This window comes from Halyomorpha halys, unplaced genomic scaffold, assembly GCF_000696795.3.
Source record: "Halyomorpha halys isolate HHAL.00 unplaced genomic scaffold, Hhal_1.1 Scaffold278.1, whole genome shotgun sequence".
NCBI lineage: Eukaryota > Metazoa > Arthropoda > Insecta > Hemiptera > Pentatomidae > Halyomorpha > Halyomorpha halys.
In genome coordinates, this window is record NW_027109219.1 from 107,390 (window position 1) to 126,472 (window position 19,083).

At 29.1% G+C, this 19,083-nt stretch overlaps 2 protein-coding genes across 3 annotated transcripts; one reads left to right on the forward strand and one right to left on the reverse strand.

The window, feature by feature from the left end:
• Positions 1-1,420: 1,420 nt before the first annotated feature.
• Positions 1,421-13,620, reverse strand: Pop1 (POP1 ribonuclease P/MRP subunit). Of its 2 annotated transcripts, none has more exons than XM_014420562.2 (7): positions 13,559-13,620; positions 9,427-9,545; positions 7,001-7,246; positions 4,893-5,631; positions 4,566-4,820; positions 3,433-3,643; positions 1,421-2,679 (listed from the first exon to the last, which is right to left on the reverse strand). In XM_014420562.2, the coding sequence occupies exons 1-7, from the start codon at positions 13,563-13,565 to the stop codon at positions 1,929-1,931; spliced, it is 2,328 nt and encodes a 775-aa protein (XP_014276048.1). In that variant the 5' UTR covers positions 13,566-13,620; the 3' UTR covers positions 1,421-1,928. The 2 variants fall into 2 exon arrangements, with proteins under 2 accessions (XP_014276048.1, XP_014276047.1); XM_014420561.2 differs by lacking the exon at positions 13,559-13,620 and adding an exon at positions 9,625-10,009.
• UK114 lies at positions 10,517-19,008 on the forward strand. Its single transcript, XM_014420565.3, has 5 exons — positions 10,517-10,675; positions 10,753-10,913; positions 13,079-13,147; positions 18,579-18,634; positions 18,731-19,008. The coding sequence occupies exons 1-5, from the start codon at positions 10,611-10,613 to the stop codon at positions 18,794-18,796; spliced, it is 417 nt and encodes a 138-aa protein (XP_014276051.1). The 5' UTR covers positions 10,517-10,610; the 3' UTR covers positions 18,797-19,008.
• Positions 19,009-19,083: the final 75 nt, after the last annotated feature.

Here is a 19,083-nt window from a genome sequence, read left to right on the forward strand (position 1 = left end):
ATTATGTCAATGGGTTACGTAGTCAGCATCATTTTCAAGCAATTTAGATGCAATACAAATTGTTAAAAGCTTTCATAAGCTTCAAGTCTTCCATTAGTTAAGAGGCAAAAATATTTAATTTGGTTAACTGTTTATGTTTAAGTTTATTTTCTGGGAAAACTTTTTTTTTTTTATCTATGATATGTTTTAATGTTAATTATTTTGAAGATGTTTTTTTAAATCAAAAGTTACATTGAATCAGAAAATAAAAGCCTAATTGGAACTTTTAAAATTTGTTGAGATTATTTTATTACTTTTTTTTTACAAGAACCCATTTTTCATCAAATAAGTTTTAAGTGTATCATTTAAACTAGTTTTTAATAATTATCTAAAATTGGTTTTAGCATAACTTACCTTTAAAAATGTACTTCAAATTCTGTATCATCTATTGAATTTCAAGATAACTCCAATATTAACAATAATTATGTGTTTCAGAAACAATTAATTTCTGGTTCCATGCTCCTTTTCAAGTTGTACATTCTAAAAGGATTGTGGTATAGACTTTCCTGTATCAAAAAAATTATAAGAAATGTGCTGTTGAACAAATATTTAAAAATAACAATTATAAGTAATATGCTGTTATTTCCTGCTTAATCATCAATTTTATACGCATTTGGTAAAGCATGGTTTTGCTGTTCACACTTTCAATTTTAGTTGTGGATTTGAATGTATGGTCATTAGTTACCCATGTCTTCTGTTTTTCCCACAGCCATTATTTGTGGTTTTACCATACTTGTACAAATATTAACAGCATAATTTTTTTCTCTTTTCTTAATTCTTATATGTAAAAAAAAAAAAAGCTTATCCAATATATGATCTAACATTAAATTGATTATTCCGTGTAAAACTTACCTAATAGTGAAATTTCCTCTGTAAAATTTCTTCCTCCCTTTTTTTTTTTTTTCACTTATGAAATTAAGTTTTGTTAATTTGGCCTTGTAGTCATTCATGACTTATTCAGAACTTGAGGTTAGAAAAAATGTCTATAAAATCTATGTTATAGAAATAATTTCACGAGAAAATGTAGGATATTAAAATAATAATAATCTATTTAACAAATAAAAAGAGAGGTTATAATAAATTAAGTTTTTATTAATCAACATAATTTATTTTTTTGCTAGGAATTAGCATAATTGATTATCTATTTGTAACAACACTCATGGATAAGTTGCGTCTTAAAAAGGATAAAATAGTGTAGTCAAATAAATAATATTTTTTTGATTGAGAATAAAGGGATGTTGTTTCATAGATATCATCTTAAAATATCATAGAGCTTTCTTTATCAATTATATATTTGTAGTTATGTACAACATTTACAGTAAAATATATATATTATAGTTAAATATACAATATAAAAAAAGGTATTGATGTGTTAATTTTTTAACAGTCAATGGCCAGTAATACTTTTAATTTGCACAATATATTTTTTTTAGTACTAAGAGATATCAGTTATTAACCATTAATTTGACTGTCCTTTACAACCAAAATAACTCTGGAGACATAACTAAAAACTAGCCAAAATTGAATATTTTACAAATCAGAAACAAGGAAATATTGAAGAGATGAGGAGATGTAAGATGCTATTTAAAAAATTTTGGAAAAATAATTTTTTATAGGACTGAAGGTTTCATGTGTTCATCTTAATATGTCAATATCAGAACAATGCAAGATTCTCTGTACATTGGATAGATCATGTCTTTCAAAATTAATTTAAAAAAAAACTAATTTCCTTAAAACTTTAAATTTGTAATATATATCTTCATCCCATCATGTTTTAAATTATCCCATTCCATTAGTTCATTTTCTGCCTTATTACCAATGTTATCAGGTAAGCTTCAGAAAAGAAAAAAAAAAGATTTAAACTAATGAATTATACTTCATTTAAAAACTCAACAAATTATTTTAATAGTAGCAAATCTATATTGAAGACTATTATGATTACGAACTAATATAAATCGATGTTTTTCAAATTCTTCAAAAACTTGAAGTAAGGTGAGTAAACCCTTAAAACAAACATAGCCGACACCAGAACTCTTGGCACTTGTGAAAGAAAAATCACCATTAACAACAAAACCTAAAACAGTTCTACAACCAAATTCTTTTACTGTTGTACACTCAGGCAGCCAGAGTCGCTTCATTACTTCACTGTGCTCGGAGACGACTTCATCCGATTTTGAGCATTCTGACACATTTCCTTGGTTTCGATTCTTGCGCCTCCTTCTTGAAAGTTTCTTCAACAGTTTTTTGTGATCATCTGAGGTACTTTTTCTATCATCTTTTAAAACATCTCTATGTTTTTCTTCAAATGGACCGCTGAAATTGCGATTTGCTTTAAGTTTTTCCAAGTCAGACTTAGTTGGAATACAAATATAAGCATTATTTTCCAGGTTTCCCTTTCCTTTTAAGGTAATCATCACTCCAACTATAGCTGAAGTCATTGTAGGAGTTGGTTCAAAAGACAATTTATCCTTAATTTTCTTCAATTTGTTTTTTAAACTTAGCAAATGTCTTATATTGCGAAGAACAAAGAATGATTCGTGTGCACCATCTGTCCAATCATTGATCAAAACATTCCAAGGACAGTGAAATGGGGTTGGAAATCCAAGCTTCACGTAGTTAGGTCTCTTTGCAGGAGGAAGCCTGGGAAAAATAAAAATTAATTTAATGTCCATTTACAATTTTGAATTATATTATATAATAATGTTGATATTATTGACCAATAATGGTTGGGAAGCAATTATTTTTATTTTTTTTAATTTCTAGATTATTGATAATTCCTGCCATTCATTAATTATCAAATTGAATCGTTTCCTTAAGAACTTTAAGTGCAAGTTTCCTAATGTTTGGGAATCAAAGAAAATCCTTCGATCTTTTCTAATTTATATTTTGCTTTAAAACAATTAGGGTATTAGAGAATGTCTTCTCAAAATGGATGTAGTCTATGATTAAATAATAATGTTCCATCCAATTGTTTTTAGCTAATTTAAAATTTTATTGTTAGTGAGTGTCTGCTTTAGAATGTTTTTACAGACAAAAATGTACATTTTTAAACTTAGCTTTAATATTTTGCTTTATTTAAACTTTTGACAAACGAAACACAGTATGGAAAGTAAACATTTTTTAATTTAACAAAAAGTAATTATATTTCTGCATTGAACATAATTTTATCTGAAAATTAGTTAGTATAGAACGCAATTATAGAAAATGGGTTTCTGCTTAAAAGTATGCCTTTACCATAAAAGATACTAATTCTCAAGAAATGCAAATTCTAAAAAAAAACTACTGTTAATGGGTTTCTGAAATAAATGATTCAATGGTTGTTAAATGAATATCGCTAACTTAGTTTCACCAAGTCTATAATAAAGTAGAAAACATATTAACATTACTAGATACCTGTAAAACTTTTCAGTTAGTTCATTTTTTCTCTTTATATCCTCCAATCTTCCTGCAGCTGTATCAGGATGCCAACTTAACATCCCAGCCTCTCTTAAAATACTTGCTGTTTCTTTAAGACCTCCAGCTCGACCTCCATGCATTACGAGTCCAAGCCAAACGGGTTGGCCATAACCTGCAGGTACTATGATATCCCATCCACCACTGTATCCTGTCAGTACATTACACTTTAATAATACTAAAAACGAATTTTTGAAATAAGGCCTATTAAATTTAGTAAGGAACAGTGTCTTATGGTTTTTGAAAAGTATTGAGTAAAATATTCAGACTGAAAAAAAGATTAGTAATTAATAGTAGTAACACTGGAGAACTTAAAAAGCTACACAATGCCAAGTTTTGTGAACAACACACGGTACATTAAGGTGAAGACATTGGGATGAATAAGGAACGCTCGTTAAGTTAGTAGGTTTAGTAACAATGAGTACCTAAAATGTTAATAAATACTAAACTGACAGGTAAATTTAGGAGATGTAGGCCGGAACGTAGGTGGGATGTTTATGTTATGATTGATCTCGTTAATTTGGGTTTAGACAGTGATTGGTGAAACTTCGAGTTCACCAAGTCTTTATTTAAACTCAATATTTCATCCATATAAGGGCATTAAATCTAAATGCTGTTAGTATATGCTGAAAGCGCAGACATTCAGTTTACCAACTCAGAAAAATCTTATACTTTCTGAGCTATGCACCAAAAATGTTTAATTTTGTTAATAATTATTTTTTTACCGATAAAATCTGGCCTGAGATCGGAAGAGCACACGTTTTAATTTTGTTCAAAACTTTTATTCTACCAGAGAAATCGGAAATTTCAGGAAGAGGTCCTGTCCCCTTGAACACTCTCCCCAGCTATACCACTGATAATAAGGTAAAGATTTTTCTGTCAGAAACTGATATGTTTGGCTTTATAATAGCACTGATTACCAAATACCAAGACTAAAAAATTCAACATGACCTTAAAAAATTTTTTATACCTTGTTAATGAATTGCTATATGATTTCACAGACAAATTACCTTTAGATTTAATAGTATTCAAATCTTGGACTGTTTTAGTTAAAATTTTATTGAAATACATACCTAAAGGTTTACCATCCATATAAGTCCCAGGTCTTTGTATAAATAGGCAAGGTACAGCTGGAAAGTCATTAATATTTTCATTTTTCAATTCGACCTCAAGTCCTGGAATCAGTTTTTCAGATCTTAACTTATTCAGATGTTGAGTTGATAATTTGTTAGCAGATACTTCGTCACGCACGTGGCTGAACCATAGTGGACTATAGGATAAGCCTTCTTCAATGGACAGAATCTGAAGAGGTTGTTCATAACTCGAATCTAAATGAAAAGTATATAAGTAATAGAATATTGATTTCACAAACAATGATAGAAAACGTGTCAGTTTCATACCTGAAATATTCCCATCCACTTTGTTTCTATGGGCTGGCATAGTTAACCTTGGATCAACTGCAATCAAACCAAAAACTAACTTTGATGGAAGCTCTCCTGAATGTCCAATATTTTTTATTTTATCCCAAAATGACAATTGTTTTTCAATAATGTCTATTTTATCTTTAAATTCACTAGTCCAATCTTTGCTAGTCCTTTTAGATAAGTCTATTTCTTTGAAAACACTAGTTATAAGTGACTGTGAAAGAGGACCTGTCAGTCGGAACCGGTTCAGTGTATCCTTAAGAAGGATCATTTCAACAGAGTTCACCTTTGATTTGTATTTTGGACATTTCGCAAAAGGTATATTTTTTAATTCTAGTTTTATAGCTTCAACATTTTTTTCATCATCTTCTTCCATTAAATTTAAATGTTGGTTTTCTTCTAGTTCAAAACTGAAAGATTTTATCAATTCTTCCAAAATTTCTGAATAAAATGATGGATGAGACCATAGCCATAGAACCCTAGTGTCTGTTGCTGGTATTTGAGAACAAGGCTGCCAAATATAACTTATTTCTCCAATGGCTTCATAAGGGTATTTTCCTGATTTGAAAAACGTAACATGCCCCTCTGGTTTCCCAGACTGATTGTATATTGAACCGAAAGTAAGTCCACATTCAGTGCTAGTATGATTTTCCAGACCTTCAACAATATCATTCAATAAGCCACGAAGTTCTATGCAACAGTAGAAAGATATGTCCTAGAAAAAATATAGATAAATTATAAAACAATCATTGAAGCGGTTCATACACAACAATTTAGAAGTGCACCAAGAAGAGGTGCACATTTCTTTACTTAATTTAGAGTCAAAATGAGGACCTTCAGAAGATTAATGTAAGTAGTGTAAGATTTTCGATGATCAATAATTTGTCCCAGAGAAGGAGAAACAGATCTCTCAATCAAATCCTATGCAACCAAAACTTTTGTAAATTTACGAAGCTGATTCATACAAACAAAAGAAATCAGGTCCCATCATAATGCTGATGGGAATAGTACTACCAACAAGGTGCGAAAAAACTAAGCATCTTAACTATTCAAGAAAAAGCACAAGAAGCTATTTTAATAGTAACCTTTTAGTATTATAAATGATTATTTTAAGATATATCACCCATAGGAATATTTTGAACAGTATGCAATTATTGAACTTTTTGTTTATCTTTTAACCATATGATAGGATCTCTCATTCGTAATCTAAGTTTTTAGGGATAGCTTCAACAATGGTTATATTAGAGGTTATTCCTTCAATATTACAATTTTGAGTACAATTAAGAAATAAAAATTGAAATATAAAATAAAAATTTTTGGTATATTTAAACAATTGCATTAAGATTATTGTTTTGAAAAAAAAAATGATGCAACAGTTTTTTTTTTAAACATTTCATAAATGACTTTCTAAACATATTTGTGCTTCAATATAAATATTGTGCAGATAATAATCTTTGAGCCCTTCAAGTAATTTTGATTTTATAAGTTTCCAAACTAACTTCATTAAAAAAACGGTAGATTTTTTTAATAAAAATATTGATTTAGAAGGATCATAAAATAAAAGTTTAGTAAGATCATAACCAATAGCAGTAAATTAATAACTACAATAGTAATCTAATAAAGTCAACAAATTAATAAATCACAACATAGTTTTCCAGCACTTTTTTTTAAAAATTTAAGTGATGTAATTTGTGAGAAAAGATAGGATAGTAGCTATTCAATAATAATATACAATTTAAGATTCTTATCAGATGTTATGAATAGTGTAGACATTTTGGTACAAAAATCTTACCATCATCGAACAATTATTAAATTATAACAAATCATAAGAAGTAAAACTGAGGGCCAGATATATTTACAATCAAGAATTAACAGAAAAGTATCTTTACCATTTATATTAAATAATGTTTGTTGATAGTGCTCAGAGCTTGTTTTTATACAGTTAAGGAATGAAGATTTTCATATTTAGTAGGTATACCTCACATAATTATCCCCTGTAAGGATAATTAAAAAGATAATCTATTGTATAATATGGCGAAGAAAAGAAAACAATTAAAACTAAATGATAACAGACAAATTTATACCTGTATCAGGCAATGTTTTGTGGTAGCCCGATAACATGCTCTGTAACATTTGTCATTGGGAAAATGAGGAAGTTTATAACCCCACTTCTCAACCATATGGAATCTTTTTGCATGCCATATGTGGGTTTCGAGCCACACAAACTCTCTCTGGCGCCTGTTATATTCACTAAGGAGGTTTTGGGGTCTCCTACGATACTTTCTTCGAGGCCTCTTGATAGGTAGTTCTCGTATTCCAGACTTTTCTCTCTATTGCAACAAACAAAAAAGATATTCTATAAGAAAGAATTTCATAAATTTACAAATATTTGCATGAGATTGCCATAACACTAGGATTTTTTGTAAATATTAATGCACCAAAATGGTTCTGTTAAGTTAAATTAAAATTAAAATTTCTGACCGCAAACCAAAAATAAGATCACATCATGTAAGAGAAAATCTCTAATGAAAGAAAAAAGGTTTCTTTGGTGACCTGTGTAACATGAGACTAGATGTTAATATGCAATAGTATGAATTTGTTGATTGAAGAACAGAACTTCACAGCACAACATACATTAAATTTTAGAAACTACTAAATATTTTATAGTACACATTTAACCAAAAATAAGGCTATATTAATATATATATATAATTATTAAATATTTCTATAAAATGGGGAAAATATACAATAATAAGAGTTTTGACATAATTAAATTCAATACTATACACTTTTTAATATAATTAAATAATATATCACAAATCAATGAAATTTGCTAAATAATTAATTGAACTTTCAGCTGTGTCTCACATCAGTGGTGATTGGCTAATTAGGCTTGATGTAGAGGAAGACGAGCTGGACTGGTTTTATGGAGGATTTCATGAACTGTTACTTTTCAGAGTCCCTATGTGGCTCAATTCTCACATTATTTTTTACCTTCACTAATAATATATTTTGTATTGGCTGAAGATTTATTAATTTTGCTTTTGTCTCGCAATCGAATCCCCACCTTTTTTTCTTATTTCCATGAGGTGTGATTGAGGACAAAATGTTTCCTGATTGTAGACAGTCAGTAATACTTTCCTTTTGGCACTAAGATTTCTGTAGCACAAACATCACTTTAGTAGAAAATATTCATTAGCTTTAGTATTATCTAACAGACACAGTTATTTGTTCCCTCCTCCTTCACTTATGCCAACAGCATTGGAAATTTCCCATTTGTCTTCATAGTGGGTAAAGCATCTTTTTTTTGTTACATACTAAATTAGATAACTCTATTCCAAAAAAAAAGTATCTTGAAACACAAATTGTTTTCAACAAGAAATCTTCACCTTGTTCAGTTGTGCAAAATGCTTTTAGAAAATTGGCCAGATAATTTAGAGTTCTGTTAAACACTCCGTATGGCCAGCTACTTGAAATCAGTACTGTAACTTTAGCTTGCTGCTATTTACATAAGTTTCTTATGGAGATGAATAAGACATTCTTTGTCTCACATTGTGAAAACATGGATAGATGTCCTTTGATATAATTACAAAGTACAAAAGGAAAAACAATTGCATGGAAGCTAAAGTTTGATACAAAGTTTCTATGAACACAACTACAGTGCTAAAAAGTTAAAACTCATAAAGAATCTTATAAAATATGACTTTTTTACGATAGGTTTATATGTTTTCATAAAATATTCCTAATTTTTATATATTTCATGCCAATTTTTCAGATTTGGTAAAAATGAGCACTAATTTAAAAACAAAAGTAAACATTATTTCATATAATTATTTTATTATTAAATTAGTGAATTTAGATCACACCTGTCAACTTCCGCTCACTAAAAAGGAATATACACACATCTAACTGATCCTATCAGTTTAGGTCAACAATAAATAAGAATTACTCTATGATGTCAAATAATGATGGATTTACTCATTGAATGTAAGCGAGTACAAGCTCACAATAACTGTATTCAATTGTACTATTGTATTCATTGTACTTCACAATATTTTTCAATTATTATAAATGAGAAAATAGATTTAATCCAGAATCTATTTACTGGAACATTGTATTTAGAATTTTTATAATACTATGATTTATGATATATAGGTATATGTACCTAGATAGAAAGAACACCAAATTACAATAAGAAGATGGTCGGGGGGTATGGTCAATGAAGAACACAGGGAGAAGTAAACAAGAGTTGAGTGGTCTTTCTTTATACCTCCACCCTGCAGCCCTGATTAAGACCTACATCATGAGTCGAAATGTGGATAGAAAATAAATAAATAGTAAATAACTATTTTTTCTTTCTCCTTAACCACAGACCTGACCATCTCCTTCATGATAATGAGTATGTGACATTTATAATACAACTAATACAGTTCTAATAGAAATGACATGGTAGGACTTAAGATTTAATATTAAAGGAAATTGGTTAACAAGGCCATCAAATCACACTCACCATATCAATCTGATGTTCTCTCAATCTTTTGGGAATCCGTTTAACGTTTTGACTCATTGCCCTCCTCCTCATATGTTTAGGAAATTGATGCTTCAGAAATATATTGTTACTAGGAGTTTCTGTAAAACATAACTTGTAATTAAATATCCCAATCGACATCAATAGGTCATTAAATAGGGTTATTCAAAGCTACATTACCAATTAACTGTGTTAATGCTTCTATTTCATCCATTCTTGCTCTAATAAACGGCTTGATAGAGACACTTTGAGGAATTTTAACATGTCCATCAAGGTTCGAATCAAAATTAGGTTTCTCTCCAGATGTCATTTTGGCAAATAAAAACTGAACGTGTAAACTGTCAAAGTGAAATCCTCACGTGGTTGCAGAAACCTTACTGAAACCTTTTGTTTGTAAACATAGGTAGATTGTAATGCACTCTTGTGGTCTTTTTCCCAACTATTTCACGTTTAGAAACAGTATTTCAAAACAATTAAGTATTGATTGATTAAAATTCCTTAAATAATTTTTTTTCCTGATCAGAATTAAAACTTCGTTGCCGTTTATATTTATAATTTAGGTGAGAAATCCCCTTTCATCCTTGAATAGAACTATGACTATTGAAATGTAATGTGAATGATACACATTATTTAGCTGTTTCCAAATATATGAAGATATTTTACATTTTATACTATGTCTACATTATCATACGTGCATTATGTCATATACAAACAAATTACAATATATACACATATATTTCCTTTGTATATATTGTAATTTGTTTTAGGAGGTAAGGAAAAAAAAAAAAAAATTATACCATGTTTATATATTAAAGTTACTATAATACCTTGTAGTAATTAGAATTGCCTTGTATATATGAATATACCAACTTGGGGTAATCTTACATATGAAATGTATAATATATATACAGAAGTTAAATTTTATATTATATTTTACTGTTTTTCATTTGCTTTAGTTTTCAATGAGATTTATTATTGATATTTTTTTAATGAACTCGTATTAATATCATCATTAATTTCATTGTTATCTTATGAGTCTTAAAATAAAATGCTGATAAAGTATTAAAATGATAAGTTATAGGATCAAGGCTGCAAGGTCAGTCAGTTTTATTTCCTCTGAATTCAGTTAACCAATATCACTCATCAAGAGAAGTTGTATTAAGACAATGGCTGGTTTAATAAGAAAAATAATTTCAACTCCAAATGCATCTAGACCACTTGGACCATACAAGTAACTTTATTTTTCAAAAATGTATTTTATGTTGCATATTTTAACATTAGTTCATCATAAATCTATGTATTTACTAGTCAGGCAGTTCAAATTGGCCAAACAATATATGTTTCTGGATGTATTGGAATGGATAAAGATAGCTCGAAATTGGTTTCTGGAGGAGTGGCTGCTGAAGCTGAGAAAGCCATAAAGAATCTTGAAAATATTTTACTTGCAGCTGATTCATCACTCTCCAAAGGTTTTTGCAGTTTTCATTATATTCTATTCTACACATATTAAAATTAGATATTATTTATCTGAGATAAGAAGTTATATAATAGCTCTGATAGTAATATAAATTTAATTCTTATATAAACAATATATCCTATAGGCTGTCAATATAATCTTCTATAAACTCTACCAAAACTTGTAAGAATATTACATGGAATCTCTCTCATTAAGATTAATAAATTATCAATTACGTCATAATTTAATTCATATTTGTTGACATTTTATTTCTCCAATGTGATTATTTGGGACTATACTACTTATAATATAAGAATATATTAATGGGGTTTCTTACTCAATTTTTCTCAAACATAGCTCTATTATAAAATGCTAACATAGCTAAATTTTATAAGAGCCTAGAGACACAATTATGTGAAACCGTTTCATCATTTTGTTACTACTTTTTCAGATGTATCTTCATGATTGAATTAAAAATTGATATTAGAAATACATGAAGCACCCAATTCTGTGTTCAGATGTTAATATAACTTTTTCCTATAAAGAAATATTTCTACACTTCAAAGTTTCATTTATTGATGTTTAGAATTAGGAAAAAATTTCTAAGCCATTTTCTTTTAGTTTGTGAAAAAATAAAGGTTATATTGTAATAAGTTCATTACGACAGAATCACATGATGGAAAAATGTTAATTACAATTTGACTTTTTCAAGATTAGCAAAAGTGATATAATATTTTGCTGTGAGACCAAAGAATTGTTTAGTGGGAAATTCCAAGAAGTTGGGATGTTGGTTATGATTCAATAAGGAAAGAAGGTTTTGTTCTGTGGTCAGCACTAAGTCAGCATTCTATAATTTATTTAATTTGTTACCTTCTTTAAGTTTTTTCTTTATTCAGGCTTTGACATTACATTTCCTAAATTATCTTATTGCCTAATAATTTTGATGGGTTTTCCATTACAAAACTTAATTTGACAAATTCTGATTTCAATCATAAAAATATAGAATTTCTTAATACACAATATTTCATCTTAATAATTCAATTTTGATTATATTAATTCTATTCTCTTCTTGTTAATTATACTAACTCCAAGGACCCGGGTTCAAATGTTGGACACGCGCTGTGGCAGATGTATGATGTAAGATACCCTTAATAGGGGGAAAAATCTGCCACTTGAGCATGGTTATAGACAAATCACCTCCTTGCACAACCGTTGCTCAAGAAATAGTACTTTCTTACAGAGTGGTGATGGGCTCTTGACCCATCATGGGTTTTAGCAATACAGATTTTCATTTTCTTTGATACTGACATTTTTTAGGCAAATCATCATTATTTTTTAATAAAACGAATATTTGATAACAAAATCATTACTTTCCTCCACTTTGATAAGTCAATACAAAAAAATTAGTTTTTCTTTCTTCCCAATCCCACTTTATACTATAGTAGTAATAATTTTGATTACAATTGGGTAAACTATTCCTTACATTTCCTCTGATATTAAATGATTGGTTGTCCACTAATTTAATAATTTTACTATTCCAAATATAAATTTTATTTTTTTAATTACTCAGATCCATTTATTTATGAGCAAATAATTTGATAGCCTAAAAAACCTGGACAACAGAAACACTCGAAGGGTCTGGGTTTAGGACTTGGTAAGGAAGTACTGCTTTTAGAGCAACAATAGTGCAAAGATATGATTTAGTTAGGATTATATTCAACCACCAGGGTTTTCCCCAATTAAGGATAACCATTAAATAAAGACTGGATGTACCTCACTAGAGTCTCGCAATCCCAGAGCCAATCCGTGGCTTATATAAATGAATAAATAATTATCTGTCACAGCCTGACTCTAATCAAAAAGGCCTTGAAGGGTATAGCATTCTGAATGACATTTGTAACATTTTACCCTTTTTTATATTAATGGTCTAAAATTACACAACTGCACTATTTTGAAAACTTTAAAAGTTTATTAGACCTTTGCTAAGATTATAAATGTATGAACCAAATTTTATATTGATTCCTAATCCAAAGATTACAAGAAATATTTAATAAACAAAGTTGTATTGTTTATGAAGGGCTTTAAGGGAATAAAATGAAAAAAAAAATCTTAAAATTATCACTTGTTTCTTAACTAATCCAATCCTAAAAGTGTAACTCTATTTGCTAATTTTTTCAGTGATAAAAAGTACTGTATTTCTGGAAGACATGAATGATTTTGGAGCTGTCAATGAAGTTTATAAAAAATGTGGGTATACACTCTTTGATTTGCATTTCTTAAGTATATTATTAAATTATATTAAGAAAATTTCATTTTAATTTAATAATTAAAGTGTACTTTCTTGTTATAGAATAATTAATTGCAAAAATGTCATTCTCCATTTCTATAAATTTTATTGTTAAAATTTTTAAAAATCTAAGTTTTTTAATAAAACCAGTTTTAAATTTGTAATTTTTCATTTTTTTAAATGTAATATTGTGTGACAAGATTAAATTTTAAAAAAATCAAGTTTAGAAACTTTGATTTATTAAAGGTTTTTAATTTCTTTATATAAAATTTGCTGCAGTGGAGAATACCAGTTTTGTAGTTAGACCCTTCGATTGTTTTAATAAAAATGATACTAATTTAATTTAATTCAAGAGTTTTAAATTTACATACTTTGCATGTTTAATGATTCACCATATCCAACTTTGCTAACAAGGTAATATTTGGACAACTGATTTACATAAATCCTCAAATGATACCATTAAGCCTTAAACCTACTCATTGATTCCTGCTTATTTATCTTTTACATAACAAATACTCTACATTCTCAACTAACCACCAAAAACAAATTTCTTTATGTGATTTTTATCAGGTCCATTGGACCCAAAATACTCTCATTGAAATAAGGTTAAATAAAATAATTTAATTTCCTTTTTATGAAATCCTTAAATGGAGAATCCTCAACTCTTGTTATCACTTTGCAAATAAAATTATCTTAATAAACCTAATACCCGTTCTGTCAATGGAATAGCCTGAAATAAACTTATCATTACAAACTTTATATCTCTCCAAAAACAATTTCTTACCTTGATGGCTAATCAGTCTCTGATGATCCCTTGTAACCTCTTTAAATTGAATATTCACTGAAAAGGTACTTTGATATTTTATATCACCCTTATTTAGTAAATTTGTGATAATAAAAAACATTAAATTTCACTACTAAAAATTTTAAAATTTCAAACTGTTTTCTTTTATGAATAGCATACAATTTATAATATAAATAAGAATAAGAATAATACCAATATTCTTAAGTTATGGTATTGAGAAAAATGAGAATATTGGTCTAATATTTATTTGAGAAATTTCAGCACTACTAAAATTATTATCTTAGAATAATGAATTTTAAGTATCAAGAGAAGATGGTTGGGGTTTGGTCAGAAAATAACACAAATAAGTTAGAAAAAACTTATTTAATAGTGCCAACGTTTCGGCCAGAATTGCTTGCCTTCACCATGGCTAAGAACAAAGAGCAAGATAAAAATCAATGAATAATAAAAAAAGAAAATATATATAGAATGATTAAAATAAATAATTGTACAGAATGAAAATTAATAAAAATAAAGTAATGAAAGAAGTGGAAAATAATACATATATAAGTAATTAAATATGTAAGTAAAATAACATGATTAAGGAAATAAAAATATAAAGTTATATAATAAAAAAAAATAAACATTGGCACCATTAAATAAGTTTTTCAACTTATTTGTGTTATACTTTAACCGCACCCCCAACCATCTTCTCTTCATATAAATTATCCAGGGTCAACTATCTTCTCATCATAATGAATTTTAAGTATAAAATAACCAAAAAAGGAATAATAGTAGGAGGATTGTAGGAGATTAGAAGATGCTTTAGTATAATAACTAAAGGGTTGTCTGAGGAAAAATAAAGAGCTTCCTCTAAAAAGGCTCTGACTAACATTTCTTCAAACTTTTTAGGGATAAGAAAAAACAAAACAAAAAAACCTTCCCTTATCTTTTCTCAATCTGACATATTTTCAGTTTTGATCTTTGTCATTTGATAAGATTAATATCTGAAACATTTTTATTTTAAATTAATCATTATCACTGAAATTCTATAATGAAAATTTATGAAAATCTATCCTATTCCAAAGAAGGTGCAATGTATGAATGTAGTTGTTAAAGAAGCTTATAAGTGAGTGTGTTGTGTCAATATGGTAATTACACTCCATCTGTTGGCTTACAAAATAATGAAATCATATCCTGCTAAATTAGAGAAATTAGAATAGGTGTCCACTAATCAGGATTTGGGAGGGGAAGGAGCAGATCTTCATAAAAAAAGATACAGTGTAATTTGAGTGATCCGACCTTCGGTAATCCGAAGTGGTGTAAAAAATAAATAAATCTATCCTAATGTAACTGATTTCAAAGTAAGTGACGGCTGGCTTGACAAATTCAGAAAAAGGCATGGAATCCGTTAACTTACTAAAACTGGAGAAAAATTATCATGTGATAGTTTGGTGGTGTGCCATTTAAGCAGAAATTTTGTAAAATAATCACAGCTAAAAATCTTGTTCCTGGACTGATTTACAATGCTGATGAAAGCAGAAATTTCTGAGACTTCTACCAGAAAATACATTTGTCCATAAAAACGAAGCTCAAGCCACAAGCTGAAACATATCTAAATAGCGAATAACTTTCATGCCCTGTGCCAATGCAATAGGAAATCATAAGCTTCAGATGCTTGTGATTGGAAAATCAAAAAAGTCTAGCGCTTTCAAAAATTTCACACTGCCTGTTCCTTATAAAGGTCAGGCAAAAACTTGGATGAATGTTATACTTTGTAATGAATGGTTTCATGATGAATACATTCTATCAGTGAAAAAGCATTTGGAATCCAAGAATCTGGAACAAAAAGCCATTCTCATTTTCGAGTACTGCCCTGGCCATCCAAATGAGTGCGATTTGTTGAGCAATGACGGAAAAATAACAGCGATGTTTTTTCACCAAACTGTATCTATCTCTTTAGACCAAAGAGTGATTCAAAAAATCAAGTTCTGTTACTGTCAACATCAACAATCATTACATCATTTAAAAATTTGAATCCCAAAGATTTGTCATTCTTAGTTACAGCTGGGAGGCTGTTAAGGCAAAGACCATATCCAGTTCATGGAATCATTGTTGTGGAAAGAGAATATCCATGAAGTATCAACAGATGAAACCAGCTGACAGATGATTTCTACCTTGATTTAGGGTCTAAAGCCTGTTGCTTCGGTGAATGATACAGTTGTTGATGAATGTCGTGATGGCAGATGGGTTGAATGTCGTGAGGAGAATGATTTAAAATTTGAAGTTGGTGAAAGACAAGTTGAGGAATGAATGACAATAAAGCATGAGAAGAGGTAATGTCTCATTTCAATCACTGTCTGAAGTGGGTAACAGAGAATAACTATGGAAGCAAGCACTTCTCTTAAAAGGTCTGAGGACATGTTGGAATGGAACACAAAGTCCTATTGTATGTGGCTGACATTGTTGTCCTTGGGAGTAACTAACAGGATATTGAAAGACTCTCTAAGTCCCTGATAACAGAAACAGAAAAAATCGGCTTCTAAATAAACAAAGATAAAAATATTTGATAGTAAGCCAAAAAATTCACTAGTCCTGCGAGAATGGCTAATTGTTTTCGAAAGTAGACAGTTTAAATACCTTGACTCCGCTATAACCTCATTAAATGACTGAGATATTCTAGCGTATAGCTATAAGTGTAAACTGAGCCTTCTTCTATTTTTCAAGAATTCTGAAATCCCCAAAATCTCTATAAATATAATGCTTATGGTGTACAATCCTGTGATAAAGTCAGCATTTACATTCTGAAATCTAATCCTGGGCTCTAACCGAGACCCTAGAAAGCAGAATATGGAAATTTAAAAGAGAAGTCCTCTGCACAATTACAGCAGTAATCTGGAATCAAAGCCTTAGCACATGGAGGAGAAGGACTAACATGGAACTGCTTACAGAGACTGATCCGTCAATATCTTATGGTATGAATGCAAGGATATGTGGCTATAGTTGGCAAGAGACAATATAGGGGGCCAAAAACAAGATAGAAAAGAGCTGCATGCAGCAAACTGGAAGGTAGTAGACAAGGTCTGTCGAGCCAGCTGAAAAATCTTTGGCTGCCTGAACCAGCCTTCTCCAGACCTGCCTGTTTTAGGCAATTACTTTCCAGTTTGCTTCTCTTCATAATTTCAATTTTGCATAAAGTAGTATTTATGTAAATAAAGAGATTTGTCCAGATTCCAGTTTAGAAAAACAACACTAGTGTCAACTATTTATTAAAAGTCAACATTTTGTGCAGGTCTTCCATGAGGACTTACTAAAACAAAAAAAACTTACAGAGCAGGTGAAGCTAATGTAGGAGCATGAGAGTGACAAATAGAAAAGCTGTCATAAAGGTAGAAGTATAAGAAGACATATGTACATACGAAAAATTGACTTAAAATTAAACAGAAATTGTAGGAAAGTTAAAAAACAAAAAGATATAATTACTGACTTAGCAATAAATAGTCAATTACAATATCCTCAACATTATTAATTTATCAGATAATTTCTCATTGTCATATCAGTTATGATTATATTTTTGTATAAATTTTTACCTTCTTACTTTTTATGTCTTATTTTATTGTAAATTTTCCATATATGTATATATATCACTTTTATACTCATAAATGAGCTTCAGCTATTCTGTATCTTTATCTTTTAGCCCAGATGAAGACCTTCAATGTGGGTCAAAACATCAGCTCTTAACTAATACTTGATACTTTTTAATTCTTGTTTTTCTTGTCTGCAACACTGACCATCTCCTTATTGATTGAGACAGGGTCCGTCTGTATATAATTATTTATTAATTTTTTTCTATCCTTGGGTCCAAAAAAATGAGTAACTGGACCATTAGCTAATTATGCAGAGTATGATACTACTACCTGCGGGGTATGCTAATAAACATGTATTAACATCAACATGATGATTTAACTATAGTCATTGTTCCGAAGATGCCCTCTGTCTTCTTCTGTCTGGAGGCCACCTAGGAGCATGCCCTCTTCTCTGAAGGTTGAAGTGAGTTGTGTCCACCATAGTTTTCCATCCAAATACAAAATCTTTGTAGTAGGGACATTTGCCTATTATTGTATTTCACTTATTATTATTATTTATGTCTCCATTATTGTTATCTTAAACTTTTAATAAATATTTCTTTTTAAAAGAGATTTTTCTATAATTTCAGTTTATATTTTATTATTTTTAATGAATGTTATTTTTTAAATCTATAATAATTAAATTAAATGCTACCATTACCTAGTGAGTTGATCTGCAATCCTTCCATATCTTAATAACATTATTAAACTATGCGCAGTATTTTATGAGAAAATAAAATAACAAAGTCAAAAGTAATTGGCTCTCAAAATGAAGCTTTATTTACTCAGATTATTAAATAATTTAACATTGCTAAAATCGTGTTTGCTTTTGCAATCTTTTAATACTTATCTCATTAGGACGGAATAATTTTCCAACTGCAATGGTGTGTTTCTTATCAGTACTTCTAAACAAGGTTCTTTTTTTTCTTTTGTTGTATTTAGTATATGTAATAATATATATATTTTGAACTTTTTGGATAGATTTTAAGGAACCATTCCCAGCAAGGTCATGTATCCAGGTTGCAAAGCTACCGGGGGTGAGTTAAATTAACAGTTTTTATCTAGTTTTTAGTAGTGAAATACTTACCTTTCATTTGAAATTATATTTATTCATCATTACTTTTATTTTTTAGGGAGCGAAAATGGAAATTGAGGTGGTAGCAGTATCTGGTCCATTAGAAACAATAAGTCATCTTTAAAACAATAAGTCAAAATCATTTTTTTTTTTTCATTTAAATAAATTTTTTTTTTGCAACACATTTTATTGGTTTTCTACATTATAAAAAATATAAAAATATTATATGTTCATGAGATAATCAGTGGAAAAAATATAAATAATAAATTAAGGAGTCCAAATATAACTGTACAATAATTCTATATTGAATAAATTAAATAAATGGAAGAAAAATAAGTGAGTGTGCCAAGAAAATTGATTTTGCCTAACTAATTATCAAAAGCCTGCTAAGTATTGAATAGCGAAAATGAG